This window comes from Colletes latitarsis, chromosome 10 (genome assembly GCF_051014445.1).
Source record: "Colletes latitarsis isolate SP2378_abdomen chromosome 10, iyColLati1, whole genome shotgun sequence".
NCBI classification, from domain to species: Eukaryota; Metazoa; Arthropoda; class Insecta; order Hymenoptera; family Colletidae; genus Colletes; species Colletes latitarsis.
The window spans coordinates 29,170,092-29,187,038 of record NC_135143.1 but is presented as its reverse complement, the minus strand read 5'-3'; the positions used below and the strand labels follow the sequence as shown (position 1 = coordinate 29,187,038).

Genomic DNA, 16,947 nt, shown 5'->3' with positions numbered 1-16,947 from the left:
ACGGCTAGAAGAACATTAAAAACATTCCTAGAAGAGGCCTCCGCTGTGTACAACTAAAGATCGTCGAAGTTGGAAATAGGAAAGCAAAGGCCAGAATTACAGGTTTTGCACCCCAAATTCAACTTTTTGCAAATTACAGGTTTCACTGTATGTAACAGGTGCATTAATAACTTATTTAATTATACAAATTAACTACGTACAAAATTCATAATTACGTGTATAATATGAAAACTGTATTTATTTAGAGGGATAATTTGTAGGGGTAAACATTGCAACAGTGACGTTAATCGCATCTATCAGAAGGATGAGGCCCAAGACTGGCTCATGACTTAATGAGATTGCTGTAACCAGGCTGTTGGGTCATCCTGTAAATGGCGTCCAGACCCATGGGAGACAAAGTGTTCGATTCGTCCATTTCGTCCAAAGTAGTATGCAACTATGGAAGTCGACTGACCAGATAGTCCAATAATCGGCGCACCACTTCCTCCCTGATCACCTCGACTTCCTGGAGAATGTAATCTTTCAAAGGGTTTATCAACGTCTGCAAGTAATCCATCGACAGTGACGTGTTCGTCATCCAACTTCGACTCCTTCTAGAGTTGGCAGAACCTAAGAACCAGTCGAGGATCGACGCGATGGACGAAACGATCCATCGAAGTGCGGAATCGACGATGGAAAATAGACACTTCACGAAACGCGTGACCGTCTCGACGAGCCTTTGCAAAAATCTGTCGGTTCTGGACGTCAGGAACTCGACGATGTTCGTCAGATTCGTATTTAACGTGGCGACGAATTCGTCCGCCATTTTGTCCCTAGAAACATTCAGCAGAGACTGGACCTCTGAAAAATCAAATAAAGTAGGACAACGTACATACGTATTAACTCGTATATTCCAGTTTACTAAAGTACTAAATTTAATAAAATATTTTTAGAAGTTTCGAACAATATTCTACGTGATATATCTATATCGTATATATATTTTGCATATTTTGCGCATCTTGCATAGATATATGCATAGCTGACATCCACAAATGACATACGTACTATGCATATCTCAAGCGCATAAATACTTAGAGTCTAATTATTATTTAATATCCTAAATAATTAGTTCGCCATTTACTATCGATTTATGAAGCTTTAAAACTCCCTCAGATTGCTTTCAAACGTTTTTTAGAATCTCTACAAAGAATAAATAAATATCTCCCAGAAAACGAGACTCTGAGGAACGTACCTGCACCAGAGGCATCGACAGGACTTGCACAAATGCAAGGCGCACAGCATAATCCATGAAGGATCACCAGCAATCCTAAGGTTGTCGAATTATTCATCGAGATAGATTGTTTCGAAAAGAAATTGCACGTTTATCGTCGGAAACAGATTACTCGTGGACGTCGACGATGGTCTGGATGGTTGTGGCAAACTCCTCGACGCGACTCACCGATCAAAATTATAAATCTCATTGCATTTTCCACGTTTTCACCGTTGATATCAATGCTAATTCTCGAACGCAATCTATGCGCGATGACATCATTAGAAATTGTTCTCCACGACGCCATTCAACCGTTATCGTCGCTTTCCGCGATACGTTGCGACACTCGGTCAGAAACTAGAACACCCGATTGTCTTTCAATTCCGTCGATTGAGGTTCTTGAGACCTCTACAAACGTACCTGATATCATTCAACGTTAAACTGATCTCTTTTTGCGTTCCACGTCGAGGATTTTGTTAAAATTGAGAATGAAAATAACAAACAAATCAACGGAATATCGTATTATATGTGGATCTTCTTCAGTCGATGTATTGTCTAGCTAAACGGTACTTAGAAATAAACGAGTAAATTAAACAGTCTTTAAACAGTCACCACTGGTCAGCAAGTGGTCACCAGTGGTCATCACATGCTCACCATTGGGCAACTGGTCAGTAGTGGCCAGTAGTAGCCAGTAGAGGTCAGCAGAGGTCAGTAGTGGTCAGTAGAGGTCAGTAGTGGTCAGTAGAGGTCAGTAGAGGTTTGTTCCCTGATATAAACGAATCAAGATAGTGGCGATTGAATAAATATTAAAACGATTAATAATGACACAGACTACATTACTAGCGAAGTTCTTAAATACATGTGAAAATGTATGTAAAACGAAGGGGAAGAAAATTTTACTGATTTTAAAACAAAATGACAATAATGTTTAATCGAATAATTCTAGCACGCAGCAATGTGGTTACAGCAAGATTAATAATGTGAAAAATATATGTCATCGAATTATGTAACAATTGACAGTAATGCGAAAGTAGGTTGAACAAATGAATTTTTATCTCTGAAACTGTCAATTGTACTGAGTTGTTATTCGGTTTTGTTTCTATCGAGGTTCAGTATTTCGCGTTAAATTTTACGTACGGACTAAAAAATAGGTATAACATTACGATAATTTAAACATATTCTTATCTTGCAAACGTCGAATCGTTATCTGGTCGTAGAAATTGGAAGAAATACGAGCTTGCTTCTCCAAGCAGCGGGGAGAATGTAGACAATAAACAATCAAAATGGCCACGCTCGTTCTAGTTAAAACATATTCTTTTTTAATTCGTGATTCTTAAAGCATCTCCCTCGATATTCGATATTAATCTAAACTGACACTTTACAAATTCGAAGACTATTAAGTCGCGCGTATCTCCATTTTTCTATGAAATAACCACAATGCAACGTTGTCGCAAAAAAACATATTTTTCTTCGGTTAATGTCTATATTGTTTAAACTTCTGATAAACTTATTTATCGTCGATAGCCAAAAGCATAATCCAAACCATTTAGCTTATCTTTCAGTCGCTTAAAATGCGAAACCTTTTTATATCTCAATCAGATAAATGGACTTGCATCGTGTCGTTATAACTATTATTCTCGTCGCGCGATACAAACGTATCTTTCGACGTCTTTCCTCTAATAATTTCGTTCGGGCGAAATCGCTATATCCATTTCGATTCATCACTGTCCATCGACGTTCCTCTTTTTCTATCCACCATTCCTTAAACTGATGTTTCCAAATTTCTTTTTAAAGTTACGACCATCTTCTGAATTCACAGGTCACAACCACGGAGTTTTAACGTTATATTAATAATTTTGACGTTCTGTATGACCCATCGAGGAGATACACATCCTAAATTAACATTGACATCGATCGATACTTTGCAAGGTTTGACCAACGTTCGATCAAAAGACCAACCGTTCTTTTCCGACTGAAATCGTAAATTATTCAGGGCAATATGGCTAATGGACGACGATTTATGGTTTTTCCTGGACGCAAATGCAACCAAACCAGCGATACGATATTTGCAGAGTATCGCAAACATTTCCAGAGAAGTAAACTAATTGGATCGAATGCACGCGATGGAATTTGTAACGAAGTAAGGTAAACCTATTCCAACAGTCTCGTGATGCCCCGCTTGTTGCACCAATCTGCGTTAGGGATACTTGCAACAGTATCGTCCTTGCCACAGACAGCGAATGTGCATAGAAATCTGGTACTTTTTCTACTTTTCTTGTTTTTCCAAACGTCTCTGAACGAAATCTAGACATTTGAGAGGAACAAGAGGTCAGTGATACAACGAAAATCTGAGAAAATCGTTAATTACGATCGGGGACGCATCGCGATCGTTTCCATCGTAGCGTTTGTTGTGGTTTCATCGTTTCGAGCCAGACTAGGCAACTATCGTTACGGAGAAACTAAAGATTATCCGCGTGTTTCATCTGACATCGACCTGGCATCCAATCCCCGACGTATAGCGGACGATTTTACGATTTCGCGTAGTTATTAACTCGCCACCGTCAGTCGGTTGGCGTGCTGATCACGAGCATTCGTTAACGATAAACGACCGTGGGTGATGTCGCGATTGGAATTTTGGTCATTATGGATGCTACTGGTCTGCGTTTCGTTGCACACGAACAGCCAACTGACGATCACGATCGGCCATAAACCGCTCATGATAAGGCCTCAACGCGTTTACGAGAACTTGATCAAAGGAGTCCACGATTTCTTCAACAACACCTGCATCATACTATTCCATGGATCGCCGAACGTGATCGAAACGGAAGGTGGGTGGAATTAAATCGTCTGAAACGAGAAATGTATTTAATCGAAAAATCAGGAGTGAATCGTATTATTTATTTTCATTGTCATCAGTAGCTGTAAAATGTTTTCAGGATTGGAGGACATCGACGGACTGCTGGCTCTTCAGATGTACCTCAGCGGGACTCAGAACATACGTACTGCGATCATGGATTTCCACACGTTCAAGAACAAAGTGAGTTCAATGAACATCAGTTGAATCGTACAGATTATTCGAGACTCTCGTTTTCAGGTGGGAAGTACTTACTATAACATCAAGCGGCCGTTGTTCGTGCTGTTGAACGATCTGGACGAGATTAAGGAACAATTTGTTCTGGTTAGAATATTTATATTCTTTTTCTATTTCCATCGAATATGAGTTTCAAACTAAAAAGAATACTCTATCAGTGTGCTAAGTTTCTGAGTCACAAGACCTGTTAAGGTCTTTAACAGGTTTCAGAGTGGATCACGATGGCTTATCCCACTTGGCTGATCTTCCTGAGGGACGACACTAGAATGGAGGACTTCCTGGCGGACGTTCACGTGCCTTTCGACTGTATATTGATGACGGTGCAAACGGATGCTGAAGGGAACGGCGAGATCATCAGAGACGTGTATCGAATAAGCAAGGAGGGCGACTTGAGATGGATGGAATTCGGAGCTTGGGATCAGGCAGGTGGTTTTCGAGGTCCCAAGCTAGGGCTCTATCAGCGCAGACACGATCTAGAAGGACGCAACCTCAAAGTCATTTCCATTCACGTGAGGGATACATCCAGATCAGATTTTCTTGCCTATGAAAATAAAGAAAACGTCATTACAAGATTTTAAAATTTGCTGAAAGGGTTCCATTTATTCTCTACCGTGCCTGTGTGTGTTCGCAGGATCCTCCAGCCTCGAAAATTCTCCGAAACGAGTTCAACGAAACGGTCGGGATCGGTGGTTTCTTCGGCGAAGTGATCCAGCTGCTACAAGAAGGAATGAATTGCACGTCAGTCTTTTTATTAGTTAATTATCCGATTTATAAAGCAGTCAAATTAAAATGATAAGTGTTTTCCTCGCGGGGAGAATGCCTCACCTGGTCACTTCCGGTTTCATCGCGAAACACAATCGTCCTCTTCGTCCGCCATCTTGGTTTTCTTTCGAGTAGAGTCTCCGACGTTCTCTTCTGCCTTCCTCTTTACGCCACGCTTGCGAATCTCCTCCAGTTGTCTAGTCGTTTCTTTACGAAAGTATTCTTCTTCGTTGGCGGCCGCCCTTTCTTCGAACGCGGTCTTTTTTCGACCATCGCCGCTCCTTCGAAGTCTTTCGTAGAAGAATCGACGCGTCGTTGCATCGTATCGTCGCGAATATAACAAACGCCCTTTAGGGCTGGCCGGTTCCAAGCATCGCGACGCAAACCCGCGTATCATACTATTTTTTCTTCTTGATGGTTTCTCCTTTGGTGACGGATGCCTGTTAGCCTAATCCAGAGTTTCGTGTGTCCTCCATCCTTCAGCCCTTCGTCCGTTCGCGTCGAGAAAATGGACGATCGATAGGCAACGATTCTCGATTTGATCGCGGATAAATTCACGATTGAACCGAGGCAACGATAGATCCAATGTTACGACGCCATTTTGTATTTAAATCTTTGATTAATTCAGCGATACAATCCTCAATTACAAATTCTAAATTTGTCCCTTTCGTTGCTTTTTCGGTCTAGTTGTAGGCAGAACGAGAAAGATCGTAGGAGCTCTTTTCATCCAGGGCCTGCTAGTGGGACTTATTAATCAAATAATGCAATCCTAGCAGGCCCTGGTTTAGACGTCAGTCGCGGAGTGTATATAGTAACGGAGGGGTCGGTCGAGCGCTTGCGAGAGAGACAAGAACGTGACCCTCTGGTGGCGAGAACGGGAAGTGTCGCCACACATTGTGTGTTCCATCATTTTTTTAAAAATTCGTGTATTTACCCTGCTCCATTTCTTTATAAGCGAAACAAGGATGTAACAAAGATTATTAATGCAGGTTTAGCTACCATGAGTCCGACAAGTGGGGCATACAGCTGCCAAACGGCACGTGGACAGGATTGATAGGGACTCTGATGGACGATGAGGCAGGCCTCGCGGCCACAGAGCTGATAATGACGTCGGACAGACTGGACGTCGTAAAATTTACCACGCCCGTCTACTCGACCAAGTACATAACGAACTAAGAACGCAAATTTTAGGCCCAATTACACTTCTCTAATCTTAGAATCTAGAGTCATCTTCTTTCTGTGTGTTCAGATCTCGCGTGTACATCAAGAGGCCAGACACAACGACGGTGAAATGGAACGCGTACTTGGCTCCGTTCGCTTACAATGTTTGGAACGCGATCGCGCTGATGATCGTCATCACGGGGCTATTGATATTCGCGATCGACACGATATTCTCGAAGAAAGCAGTTTTCCATTTACCATCGACCGAACCGTCCTCGACAACGATCTCTGAGATCATGTTCTTCGTTTTCGGCGCGTTATGTGGTCAGGGTACGTGTACTATACAGAGATGACTTGTTGGCTATGCACCTACGAACTAAACGGTGCAAGGGCAAGGAGAGAAGGTCTTCGCGCCGCCTTATTCCAACTGGAGAGGCTCTACTGGAGGTAGTAGGGTCTCCATAACCACGAGAGATACATTTTTCTCCTATCTTACTCTGTCCCTATACGTTTCGTTCACGTCCTTTGTCACGCGATGGAATTGTAGTTGTGAGCGGCTCAGCCAATAATGACAATGCTTGTGAGAGCAGGCGTTGCTATTACGCTACGGCCAATCAGCGTGCCTAGCCATCAAATCATCTCTGTATAGTACACTGTGTAAATCGATGTTTAGAGGCTAGAATTCCGGCAGCCATGACACTTTTCTATCCCCGATCGATGAGTAGAATAAGTACCCCGACGCCTGTAGACTTCTCAGCATTTTACAGTCGTTTACTGCGATCATATAACAGTCGACATCCTGCAGCTGATTTGTTGCTTCATATAAAACATACTAAGTTACGCAATAATTTTTTTACGTATGTTATAACTTAGGTTGACGAGTAAGCTCAATGTTGTATAGTAAATACTGCTTTTATACGACAATTTCATTAGGCATGGCAATGTCCTCGTTGGATCCAATACGGATGGTGCATCTGAGCATTCACTCGATGGCGGTCGTGGTGTTAGCAGCTTACTCTGCCGCGTTGATCAGCTTCCTCGCCATTAAGACGTTCGCTATGCCATTCACAACAATGGAGGGCATGCTGGAAGACGGTAGCTATCGGTTCGCCGTGGTTGGCGAGTCGGCCGATTACTATTTCTTTCAGGTAACATGGATAGCACATGAATTGTACGTCCAATTATTATCAAAGATATATCCAAATTGTTTTAACACTAGGTTTACGGACACTCGTTGCGCATATTTTATTATAATTATAATTAGAGTGTATATTCATATCATTACATCAATTAAATCCAACATAAATTGCTAACAAATAATATTTATGAGTTCTGTAATGTTAGGTTTAGAATCTTAATGCGTCAAATTGACGTATTCCGTAAACCTAGTGTTAAACTTTTATGTATAGTCCGGGCCAAAATATAGCGAGGTCGTAGACTAAACTCTTGAGGGTTACAACTTAATTGAGGGTGCCTTTCTGTATGTTTTTCTGTGTCTGTAACTGCACTACCTCTTTTCATTTTCTAGATGCATATATTATAAGCAGGTAAATTAAGATATTAAAGACTCGAGTGAGACCTTTACCTGTCACCATACCTCTGAAAATGGCTTTTTAAAAATGGCGACACTAGATAAAATATTTCTTCATAAGGCCCTGACTATGGTCTAAGGCCCTTAGCTACTTGTATTTCTGTCAATTCACTTGTTTCGGGAACTGAAACATGTAAACTTTGACATCCACTCTATATTGTGGCCTGGACTATACCATATTGTCGTTCGTTAGAAACTTCTATGCGCTTTCTGAACAACCCAACATATTCTTCTCGCGTCGGTTCTCTTTTAAAGTAGACTTTTCATACCTGAAAATAACGAAGACAATGAACGTTAATATATTTTTACACGCTTCTCGAACGCAACAGAATACCAGCGATCGCGTGTTGACCTTCATGTTCAACGAGCTGCTGGCCGACGAGAGCGATCTTCCGACCAACTATCTCGACGGCTTGAAACGCGTTTGCCAGGAGCCCAAGTATGCGTTCATGACACTGGACAATATGGCGGCCGTGCTCCAAGGAAAAGTCGACTGTATTTTGGAACCATTGGACACGATGATGCAGGCCACCATAGCTATGGCGGTGTCGACGAACAGTCCATACCGCGGTATTATCGACAGCAAGTGAGTCAGCATGTGAAAATCCAAATAGCTATTATTTTCAAGGTACTAACAACTATACGTTCGAACTATAAGTTCGGTTCGTAAGTTAGGCCTCCTAGCCTGTACTCTCGCCAACGAGACGAGTCAGCATACGTAAACAAACGTCCTTCGGCAGCCAATGACTGCAGCCGCAGCATCCACCACGTGGATACCACACGAACACTGTTTTTCTTCATCGACTCGTCTCATTGACCCGAGTATGGATCTGTTCGTTGAATTCTTCGTTCCCCCTGTTCCGCGGTCACATTTCCATTTCTCTGTTCGCAGTATCTTGCTGCTGCGCGACAGCGGTATTCTTCAAAGGCTGCTCAAGATTGAATGGACCACAGTCGCGAAACGAGTAATCCGCTGACAATTTCCATCTTGCCACACGACGAGCACCCGAGACCCCGGAGTTTCTAAATTGTCGTCTGTTTCAGCCGAAATCTGGCTGGTCGTCGGTGGAGCTGGAGGACGCGATACCCCTGCTCATCTTCTTGTTTCTTGCGTTCGTCATCACTTGGGCGTTGCTGTTCCTCGAGCGTTTAATTTATCAAAAACGCAGCAGAAAACGCAGTACACGAACGGTACCTAAAAAATGATTAGTGGCGCCTCTGTCGGGACGAGCACGAGTTTCGTGATTCGATTAGTTTTCAAGTCGCTTGGCCGCCAAGAACTTTATTATAACTTTATTCCTCTAACGATACATATCCCTAATCCCTAATCCCTCTATATTAGTTGTAAGAAAGTAACTTTACCACAAAATGCTCGCTTTCTGGAATTGATATCTCATCTTCTAAGAAATTATAGGAACAAATTCGTATCCAGTGTGCCACGATATGAGTGGCTGCACTTTGTTTTGGGGGACCAAACATTATATTTTTTTGTATAACGTAGAAAACTTAGTTGATAAGAAAGTTTGCGGTCTTTTCAGTGGACACAGACATCAACGATTTATTGTTCTTCCAAAACGAAGTTTAATCGACGCAATCTAAACTCTAATTTTACTACGAACAGACGAGGGTGGAAATGATCGTCACATTTGAACGTTCATCTACGTAGCGTAACGTTTCACAGTTGTTAATCTTAAACTTGAAACAAAATCAATCAAGTATCCGAATAACAATCGAAATTAATATAGAAGAGATCGGACGTGCCTCGTACCGAGAAATAATTTCGAGTCGTTACCGGCGTTAATAGGAATTCTGTATTATCGATGATGTTGGCCCCTTGCTGCCATCTTCTGAGAATAATCGGAATGTTGTACTGACATTGCGAGCCGAGTCTTTCGTGCATGCACGTGTAAAATGACCTAACCTCGTTGTATCGTTGGCGTTAGAAAACTGAAAAGAAATATAGTAATATCGCTAGCGGTGAATTGGAGGATTGGAACAAATTGATCGTGAACAGCGCGGAGGAAAATGGGTAAATTAGGGCCGCGATTAAACAGCAGGAAGAAAGCAAAACGATGGCCAAAGGGCCAAAGCGCCAGTTCCAATCCGGAGACAAAAATACATCGTGAAAATGCAGCGTGGATGTTTTTTAAGGAGAGCTTAGGTTCGTTCCTGCGGTTATCATGATTAGCCATATGTGACAATTTCTGCTCGCCTATTTTCCGATATTTTATCTCACGTCTGAAACTCGTTTCTTTGTTACAGGAAAGCCTGGTCTGACGAAGACAGATTTACAAAAACACGATGCCATCCAGGGCATCGAGCCTCAGTTTGAAAAACTTGATCTTGACGAAAGCGACTCCGACAATGTTACGGAGAATACAGCTAACACATACGACACATTTGCCACTAATTATAGCAATTGTTCAAACGTATCGTTCAATAGGTGAGTTATTGGCTGTACCGAAAGCGAATGTATTATCACCAGCTGGAAAGAATATTTCCTAGGGATACAGTTGATTTGAACAATTCTGTCTGAACTTCCAGGGAACTACACGAGACACTAGTTTGTTATAAAGTCATTAGAAACAATCGTACTATATTAGGCAATCTTCTCAGCTACTAAGAGTCATTTTAAATTTGATAACTTGTAGATATTAATTAAACAATGATTTTGCAGATTTTTAAATCACTTCCAGTCGAATTCACTATTGCATAAAGAAATGTTAGCTGTATTGTCTGCGGTTACGGAAGTCATAAAACAGAATAATGGAAAGGAGACATCCACAGAATATTTTGCAGCATTGGTACTGTACAGAACATCCGTGTGTTTATTAAACAGATTTTTAACAATTTTATAATTAATGCATATTTGTCGATAGATGAGTACATTGGAAGCAATCGAATCTTCCACGTCGGTCGCAGCTACGCTTGCACTGTTGCGTATGGGGTTAAAAACTGTACCTAGAAACGTTCTAAATGCACAATTTGGACCCGCGAGTAAGATTTTTCTCGATATCCTTACGAACAACGTATCCTCAGAAGACTTCTTAGTACTACGCCACGTAAGCTTCTAGCCGATCAATTTCGAGTATCGCGGCGAGATATGCGTTATTGATAATATACAATCTATTTCAGGGCATTCATTGTTTGTCTTTACTTCTCCAAGCGCTGGAAATGGCTGCATGGTCAGATTCTTCTACCATGCAAGTATTAGACGTCTTTTTATCGTTCAGTATCCACAGTAAGCCGAAAATACGAAAGGCGGCACAAGCAGGAATATGCGCCATATTGAAAGGTAGATATTAGAAAAAATAAAGCGAAATTATACTATAAAGAATATGGTGGGCATAACTATTCTATCATGAACTGTAATTCGATTTTAAATATTATGTGGCGTGTCTTCGATGAATTATAGGAAGTGAAATGATGAGCGACGAGAAACCACCGCGGTATCATCCAGCTGCATCGCAAATCGCGAAACATTGCATAAATCAATTGCAAATTAATTCAGAGCCTGGCGGTATTACTAGCGTGCTTCATATGCTCACACTTTTGAAGGATATCGTCTCTCATTTGCCGAAATGGCACGTGAAGGTATTTATCATTCGAAGAAACGATCGCCATCTTTCGTGCACGCCGGTGTAATTGTAATGTTGCTCTCTTGTCAGGTTATTTGCGAAGCAATGCTAAAAATCATGACGTTGAAAAATGTTTTGATCACGTCGTGTTGCCTCCAAACCTTTCATGGCTTGTTTGTTTCCCGACCCACGGATGCTACCTTGCCGACACAAAGAAACGCACAAATTATTTCTGCTCTTTACGATTACCAGCCGCCCCCGACCGATTCGCAACCGACGCTTGCATGGTTGACGGTCATGCAAGAGGCTCATTTAAATTTAGCACAGTGAGTGTATATTTTTTATTTAAATACTGTATACGGTGAAGTTTGAAAAACTTATTAGCCTTCAGAGTCCCTTGAAGCTCTACTCGGCAATGCATTTTTCGTTCACAGAAATTCATTGAATTTGTGCGCAGCTATTTTACCAAAAATGTTAGAGAAATGCGTAGGATTGTGGATGTCTGATAGGTCGGAAGTTATATCCGGCACATCGAACACGATTAAAATATTATTGCAGGACTGTGTTAGCAAAATGTGCGAAAATCAGGACCAAGTGAAAAAGTAAGAATAAATGTAAAAAATTTACTTCGATATACAGGGTGTCCGGCCAACCCTGGGAAAAATTTTAATGGGGGATTTTAGAGGCCAAAATAAGGCGAAAATCAAGAATATCAATTTCTTGACTAGGGCTTCGTTAAAAAGTTATTAACAATTAAATTCAAAAATTTCAAATCGTTCTGAAAAAATTATTTTTAGTTAGAGGGATCAATTACAATCATTTTTGGTCATGAGTCATATTCTCGAAATCCTACCCATTTTCGAGAAAAAAATTCGATTAGGTGCTGACATTTTTCGGCGAAATTAAAAAATTTCAAATCATACTAAAAAAATTATATTTAGTTACAGGGGTTAATTACAATCACTTTTGGTCATTACACATACCTTCAAAATCCTACTCACTTTCGAGAAAAAAATTCGAGAAGGTGTGAAATTTTTCGACGGAAAAAAAAATTTTCAAATCATTCTAAAAAAATTATATTTAATTACGGGGGTCAATTACAAGCATTTTTGGTCATGAGTCATACCCTCGAAATCCTACCCACTTTTGAGAAAAAAATTCACTTTCAATTCGAACTTTAAACGTTAATAACTTTTTGACAAAGCCTCCATCAACAAATTAGTATTCTTGATTTTCGTCTTATTTTGGCCCCTGGAATCTCCCATTAAAATTTTTCCCATGGGTGGTATTGTGTATATTTATGCACTATTGTTTATTTCAGGTACAAAGTTATAATCGATCAAGTAATTGTTATGGTGCATAAAGCATTGAGTTATCAATACTTGGAAGCGTGGTATCATATTCTTCACCTAATAGCTTTACTTTTCCAGGTAATATTTAATTTTTGTTTTTTTGATCTTAACCGATTTCGTGTAATCATGTTATTTACGACAGATAACTGGAAAATGGAAATGCATGAAATTGGTAGATTTGTTGAAATCCGTAGCAGATTTACGCGATTCTTACCATTTTGCGTCGAAAAATGACGCCGAGTACGCTATCGGGGCAGCGATAAAGAGCATGGGTCCTGAAACAGTACTAAATTTAATCCCCCTGAAAGTACGTGTTCTTTTCATCTTTGGATTAAATTTTCATAGTTTTACGGAAAGCTCACGGTTTTTTTCATTTTGTAGGTAGCAGATAATACGATTAACTTAAAAAGGAGTTGGTTATTGCCACTGTTGAAGGATTGTATAACCAGAGGGTCGATTGCATTCTTCACAGAGTCGTTACTGCCATTAGCCACGACGTGCGAGTGAGTATTCAAAAATATTTCGATCGAAGAAATGCACTACTTCTTTTTATCGTTAATTTTAGAATGAAAGCGCGCGAACAAGTAGGAGGAAAAACTTACGAATTCTTACTTGCCCAGATATGGGCGATTTTTCCAAGTATATGTCAGAACGCCGTCGACGTGAAAGATAATTTCAAGGTATGTGTTACAGACTGCACGGTACGCGTAGCATTATTCACGATACGAATACTGTTTCAGAATATAGCTAGGCTGTTAGGTGTAACTTTCAACGATAAAAAGGATTTGAGGTTGTACGTAATGTCCGCTATACGAAAATTGATTACAAGAGCGGTCGAAGATAATAACGAAGAAGATAAAGCGGAGTTAGCACAGTACGCGAAGAACTATTTACCGATATTTTTAAACCTCTATACGGTTAAACCAGTTGGGACGGACGAGGAAGGGCATCGTCTGGCTGCGTTTGAAACCATAAAGGTTACTTGCATTTAATAATCATTCAAATGAAGTACAAAGAAATTAATTTTAATTTTAAACTGTTTGCTCTTGCAGACGTATCTTGGAATTACCAATAAAGAATTGATACACGAATTGTTCGATCGTGCATTGCACAAGTTGAATGAACCTAATATCGATGACTTTTTCAAAGAAAGTGTTCACGATATAATAAGACTATTAATCGAATATACAGACATTGACAGATTAAAGACTTTCTACGACATTTGCGTTCCGGCCCTTAAAACGAGCTCCAACATGAAGGAACAGAAGAAAGCGTACAGGTACATTCTTAGTAAATCTCTAGTCGTATTGTTGGACAAGAATTTGTTCATGGTAGAATTATCTCTTACGTGTACTTAAAGATTTTTGGAAGAGATATGCGGTAGCGAAAAACCCACGTGTAAAACGTTCGTACATCAGCACAGACGTGAGATACAGAAGTTGTTAATATCCACGGCAACAGAGGTTGCAAAACCAAGCAGAGGAGTAAGTATAAACATCTTGTACCATAATCAATGACTTAAGGAGGTATTGCTGCCTAGACTGTCAATTTTACGGCCCTTTTTGTGATTTTTTTTTTTAATGATACGTAGGCTGTTTTGTACCGAGACTTTGTAGATGTATTTATTCATCTTCTAAGCATGTACAATATTTTTTTCATGGAAAAATATTAATTTTGGCCATAAAACAAAGGCCAAAGAAATGACAGCCTAGACAGCGATACTCCCTTAATGGTACAATTATTAAATTAAAAATCGAAGTATTTTGTTGTTTCCATTCGAGTCACTTCGATAATTAATTTGACGATGTGAAATTTATTTTTAATTAGGCTCGATTAAGGTGCTTAATTCACATAGTAAAAATGCACCCACAACTTGAGAAAACGAAATTCTTGGAAGCTATTATCCCCGAGGCGGTGATATATCTAAAAGATTTAAATACAAAGTGTCGCACATGTGGTTATCAACTTTTAAACACTATCGCCGAGAAGTTTTTAGGAAATCCCGAAAACCTTAAAAATTATGTGAATATGTTAATGGTCGGCTTGGGTGGTTCGCCAAAGTTCTGTACCGCGACTTTGTTTGCACTCGCGTCTCTTACTTATTATTACAACGGTAAGAGTTAACCAAACACGTTGACTGCCATGCCTGTTTCTCGCGTTTAGAAATGCCCTTGAAGAATAGAAATATTTGATAATCTTTAAACGAAGGTCCATCCGTTTTAAGTGTTTCGAAGGGTCACTGATAATCATCGTGGCAGTCAGTGTGTTGAATGTAAAAGTAAACGAACTGTACAAATTAAACAATGGAATTATGTGTACTAACAAATATAAAAAACAGGGTCCCTAGGTATGGAATTACTCAAAGAAATATTCGAACACGCGTGTAGGCTTGCTGCGAGTCCCACGAGAGAGATTACGGACTCAGCGTTATCTTACATAAAAGTGTACACTAGCGTGATTCCAACTACAATCGCAGCTTCCAATTTATCGAAATTAGTAAGTTAGAGAAACGTTCGAGTACCGTAATTAATTCCCTTACTGAAACAAATCAATTAAATTGCAGATAGAAGCTTTGTGTGGGATAAACGACGATTGCCATAGGCATTTCAGACAAAAGATACGAGATATTTTAGTGAAATTGTTGAGAAAGTACGGACTAAAAACTATCTCTGATATGATACCTTCTGCTTATACAATGTTGCACAAGAGACTGAAGAATATAAATAAACTGGAGGAGGCGAAGAAAAAGAACAGAGACGCGAAGAAAATAAAGCAACAGGACGACGAAGAAAATGAGTTCAATATAAAGAGAAGGCCCAAGAGGTAATTTCCGATACAATTGTGAAGGAGATTTTTATTCGATTTTCCATTTTAATGTTTTCTAGCATCGAAGAAGTATTGGCGGACAGCGAGGAAGAATTTGACAGCACAGAAAATGAGGCACCAAGGAAGAACAAGAAACGAACGTCGCGAAAAGAAGCCTGGATTCAAGAGAATGAGGAGATCGTTGATCTCATTGATCCTGCAGCTGCTCGAAATATATCGAGTAAGAAAAGCTGTTTCATAGAATACGAGTGCACGTTTGACGTTGTAACTTTTTGCGTGATGCTTATAAAATTTTACTTTTTTCTAATTTCCTTAGCAACGCTGCCTGGAGCCTTAAATCCAAAAATAGCAGCCTCAAAATCGAACGACCGTGGATTCAAGACTGCGCCAGATGGTCGTCTTATTATCACTGTGAGTAACGAGAGAGATAACAGAGAAGAACCGAAGAGCAGGAGTGTTCTACGTTTGCATAGTGATTCAGACGATGACTATGGTAAGAACATAAAGTATAGTTATTGATTGAAAACAGTATAGCTAATGAATTCGTTTTCAGAGGACGTTGACGATATTCGGTCTATAGTAGAGACTGGTAGGAAACGTAAATACAGTGATAATCGTGATAACGTTAGTGTGAGAAGTGCGAGCACGTCGCAATATCAAAGTAAGATGTTTCTAAAGATTTCTAATCGCATATATTCTATGCTTCGATCAATGTTCGCGTAATCGAGATTTGTTATTCGCAGCTGGAGGGTCGGGAATACATCGATCGCTAAAGAAAGCGAAGATGTCACCGACGCCTGGAGCTGAATACAAAGCACAAAAAGCTAAAGGAGATATTAAGAAGAAAGATAAACCAGATCCATACGCATACGTACCTCTGACGAGATCAGTGTTAAACAAAAGGTGAATATCATTCTGAACTTATTTTAAATTTATTATATTCACTGTACTGGACTCGTTAATAACATTTTTAGGAAAAAGAAAAGATACGCGTCCAAGTTTCAGGGTATTATTGCAGGCGCAAAGAAGGGTGCACAGATAGGAATGAAGAATAGGAAAAAGAATTGAAGATTACTGATTAGTACGTAACAAATCGAAAATAAAAAAATTCTCCTAATAGGTTTACTACTTATACTTGTGATTTTTTTTTTTTTTATCTTTCGATCAAGTTGTGTAAAAATATATAGGAGGTATATATATCTAAGGAATGTATATCTATGAAGAACTGAATATAGATTTCTTTTTAATTACCATAATGTATATTAGTATATTATATTGTTGATAAATATACAGTTGATCAAGTAGAATAGTTTTCTATAATAAAATGATTTCATACT

General features: G+C 39.7%; 3 protein-coding genes across 3 annotated transcripts; 2 read left to right on the top strand and 1 right to left on the bottom strand.

Annotated features, from left to right (window-relative positions):
* Positions 1-96: 96 nt before the first annotated feature.
* On the bottom strand, positions 97-1,922 carry LOC143346597 (uncharacterized). The gene is made up of 3 exons (XM_076774829.1): positions 1,670-1,922; positions 1,232-1,606; positions 97-840 (listed from the first exon to the last, which is right to left on the bottom strand). Exons 2-3 carry the CDS (start codon positions 1,326-1,328, stop codon positions 437-439), a joined length of 501 nt encoding a protein of 166 aa, XP_076630944.1. The 5' UTR covers positions 1,329-1,606; positions 1,670-1,922; the 3' UTR covers positions 97-436.
* Positions 1,923-3,587: 1,665 nt separating this feature from the next.
* LOC143346336 (glutamate receptor ionotropic, delta-1) lies at positions 3,588-8,678 on the top strand. Its single transcript, XM_076774337.1, has 9 exons — positions 3,588-4,077; positions 4,186-4,286; positions 4,344-4,427; positions 4,544-4,849; positions 4,972-5,078; positions 6,092-6,262; positions 6,352-6,593; positions 7,197-7,411; positions 8,184-8,678. Exons 1-9 carry the CDS (start codon positions 3,867-3,869, stop codon positions 8,442-8,444), a joined length of 1,698 nt encoding a protein of 565 aa, XP_076630452.1. The 5' UTR covers positions 3,588-3,866; the 3' UTR covers positions 8,445-8,678.
* A 966-nt stretch (positions 8,679-9,644) lies between these two features.
* LOC143346479 (RRP12-like protein) lies at positions 9,645-16,840 on the top strand. Its single transcript, XM_076774601.1, has 23 exons — positions 9,645-10,015; positions 10,117-10,297; positions 10,532-10,658; positions 10,734-10,916; positions 10,990-11,149; positions 11,270-11,448; positions 11,523-11,758; positions 11,867-12,034; positions 12,754-12,862; positions 12,927-13,091; positions 13,166-13,287; positions 13,350-13,464; positions 13,525-13,761; positions 13,837-14,063; positions 14,145-14,268; positions 14,612-14,897; positions 15,123-15,280; positions 15,348-15,607; positions 15,670-15,830; positions 15,927-16,103; positions 16,164-16,271; positions 16,354-16,513; positions 16,585-16,840. The coding sequence occupies exons 1-23, from the start codon at positions 9,880-9,882 to the stop codon at positions 16,676-16,678; spliced, it is 3,873 nt and encodes a 1,290-aa protein (XP_076630716.1). The 5' UTR covers positions 9,645-9,879; the 3' UTR covers positions 16,679-16,840.
* The last annotated feature ends 107 nt before the right edge of the window (positions 16,841-16,947 follow it).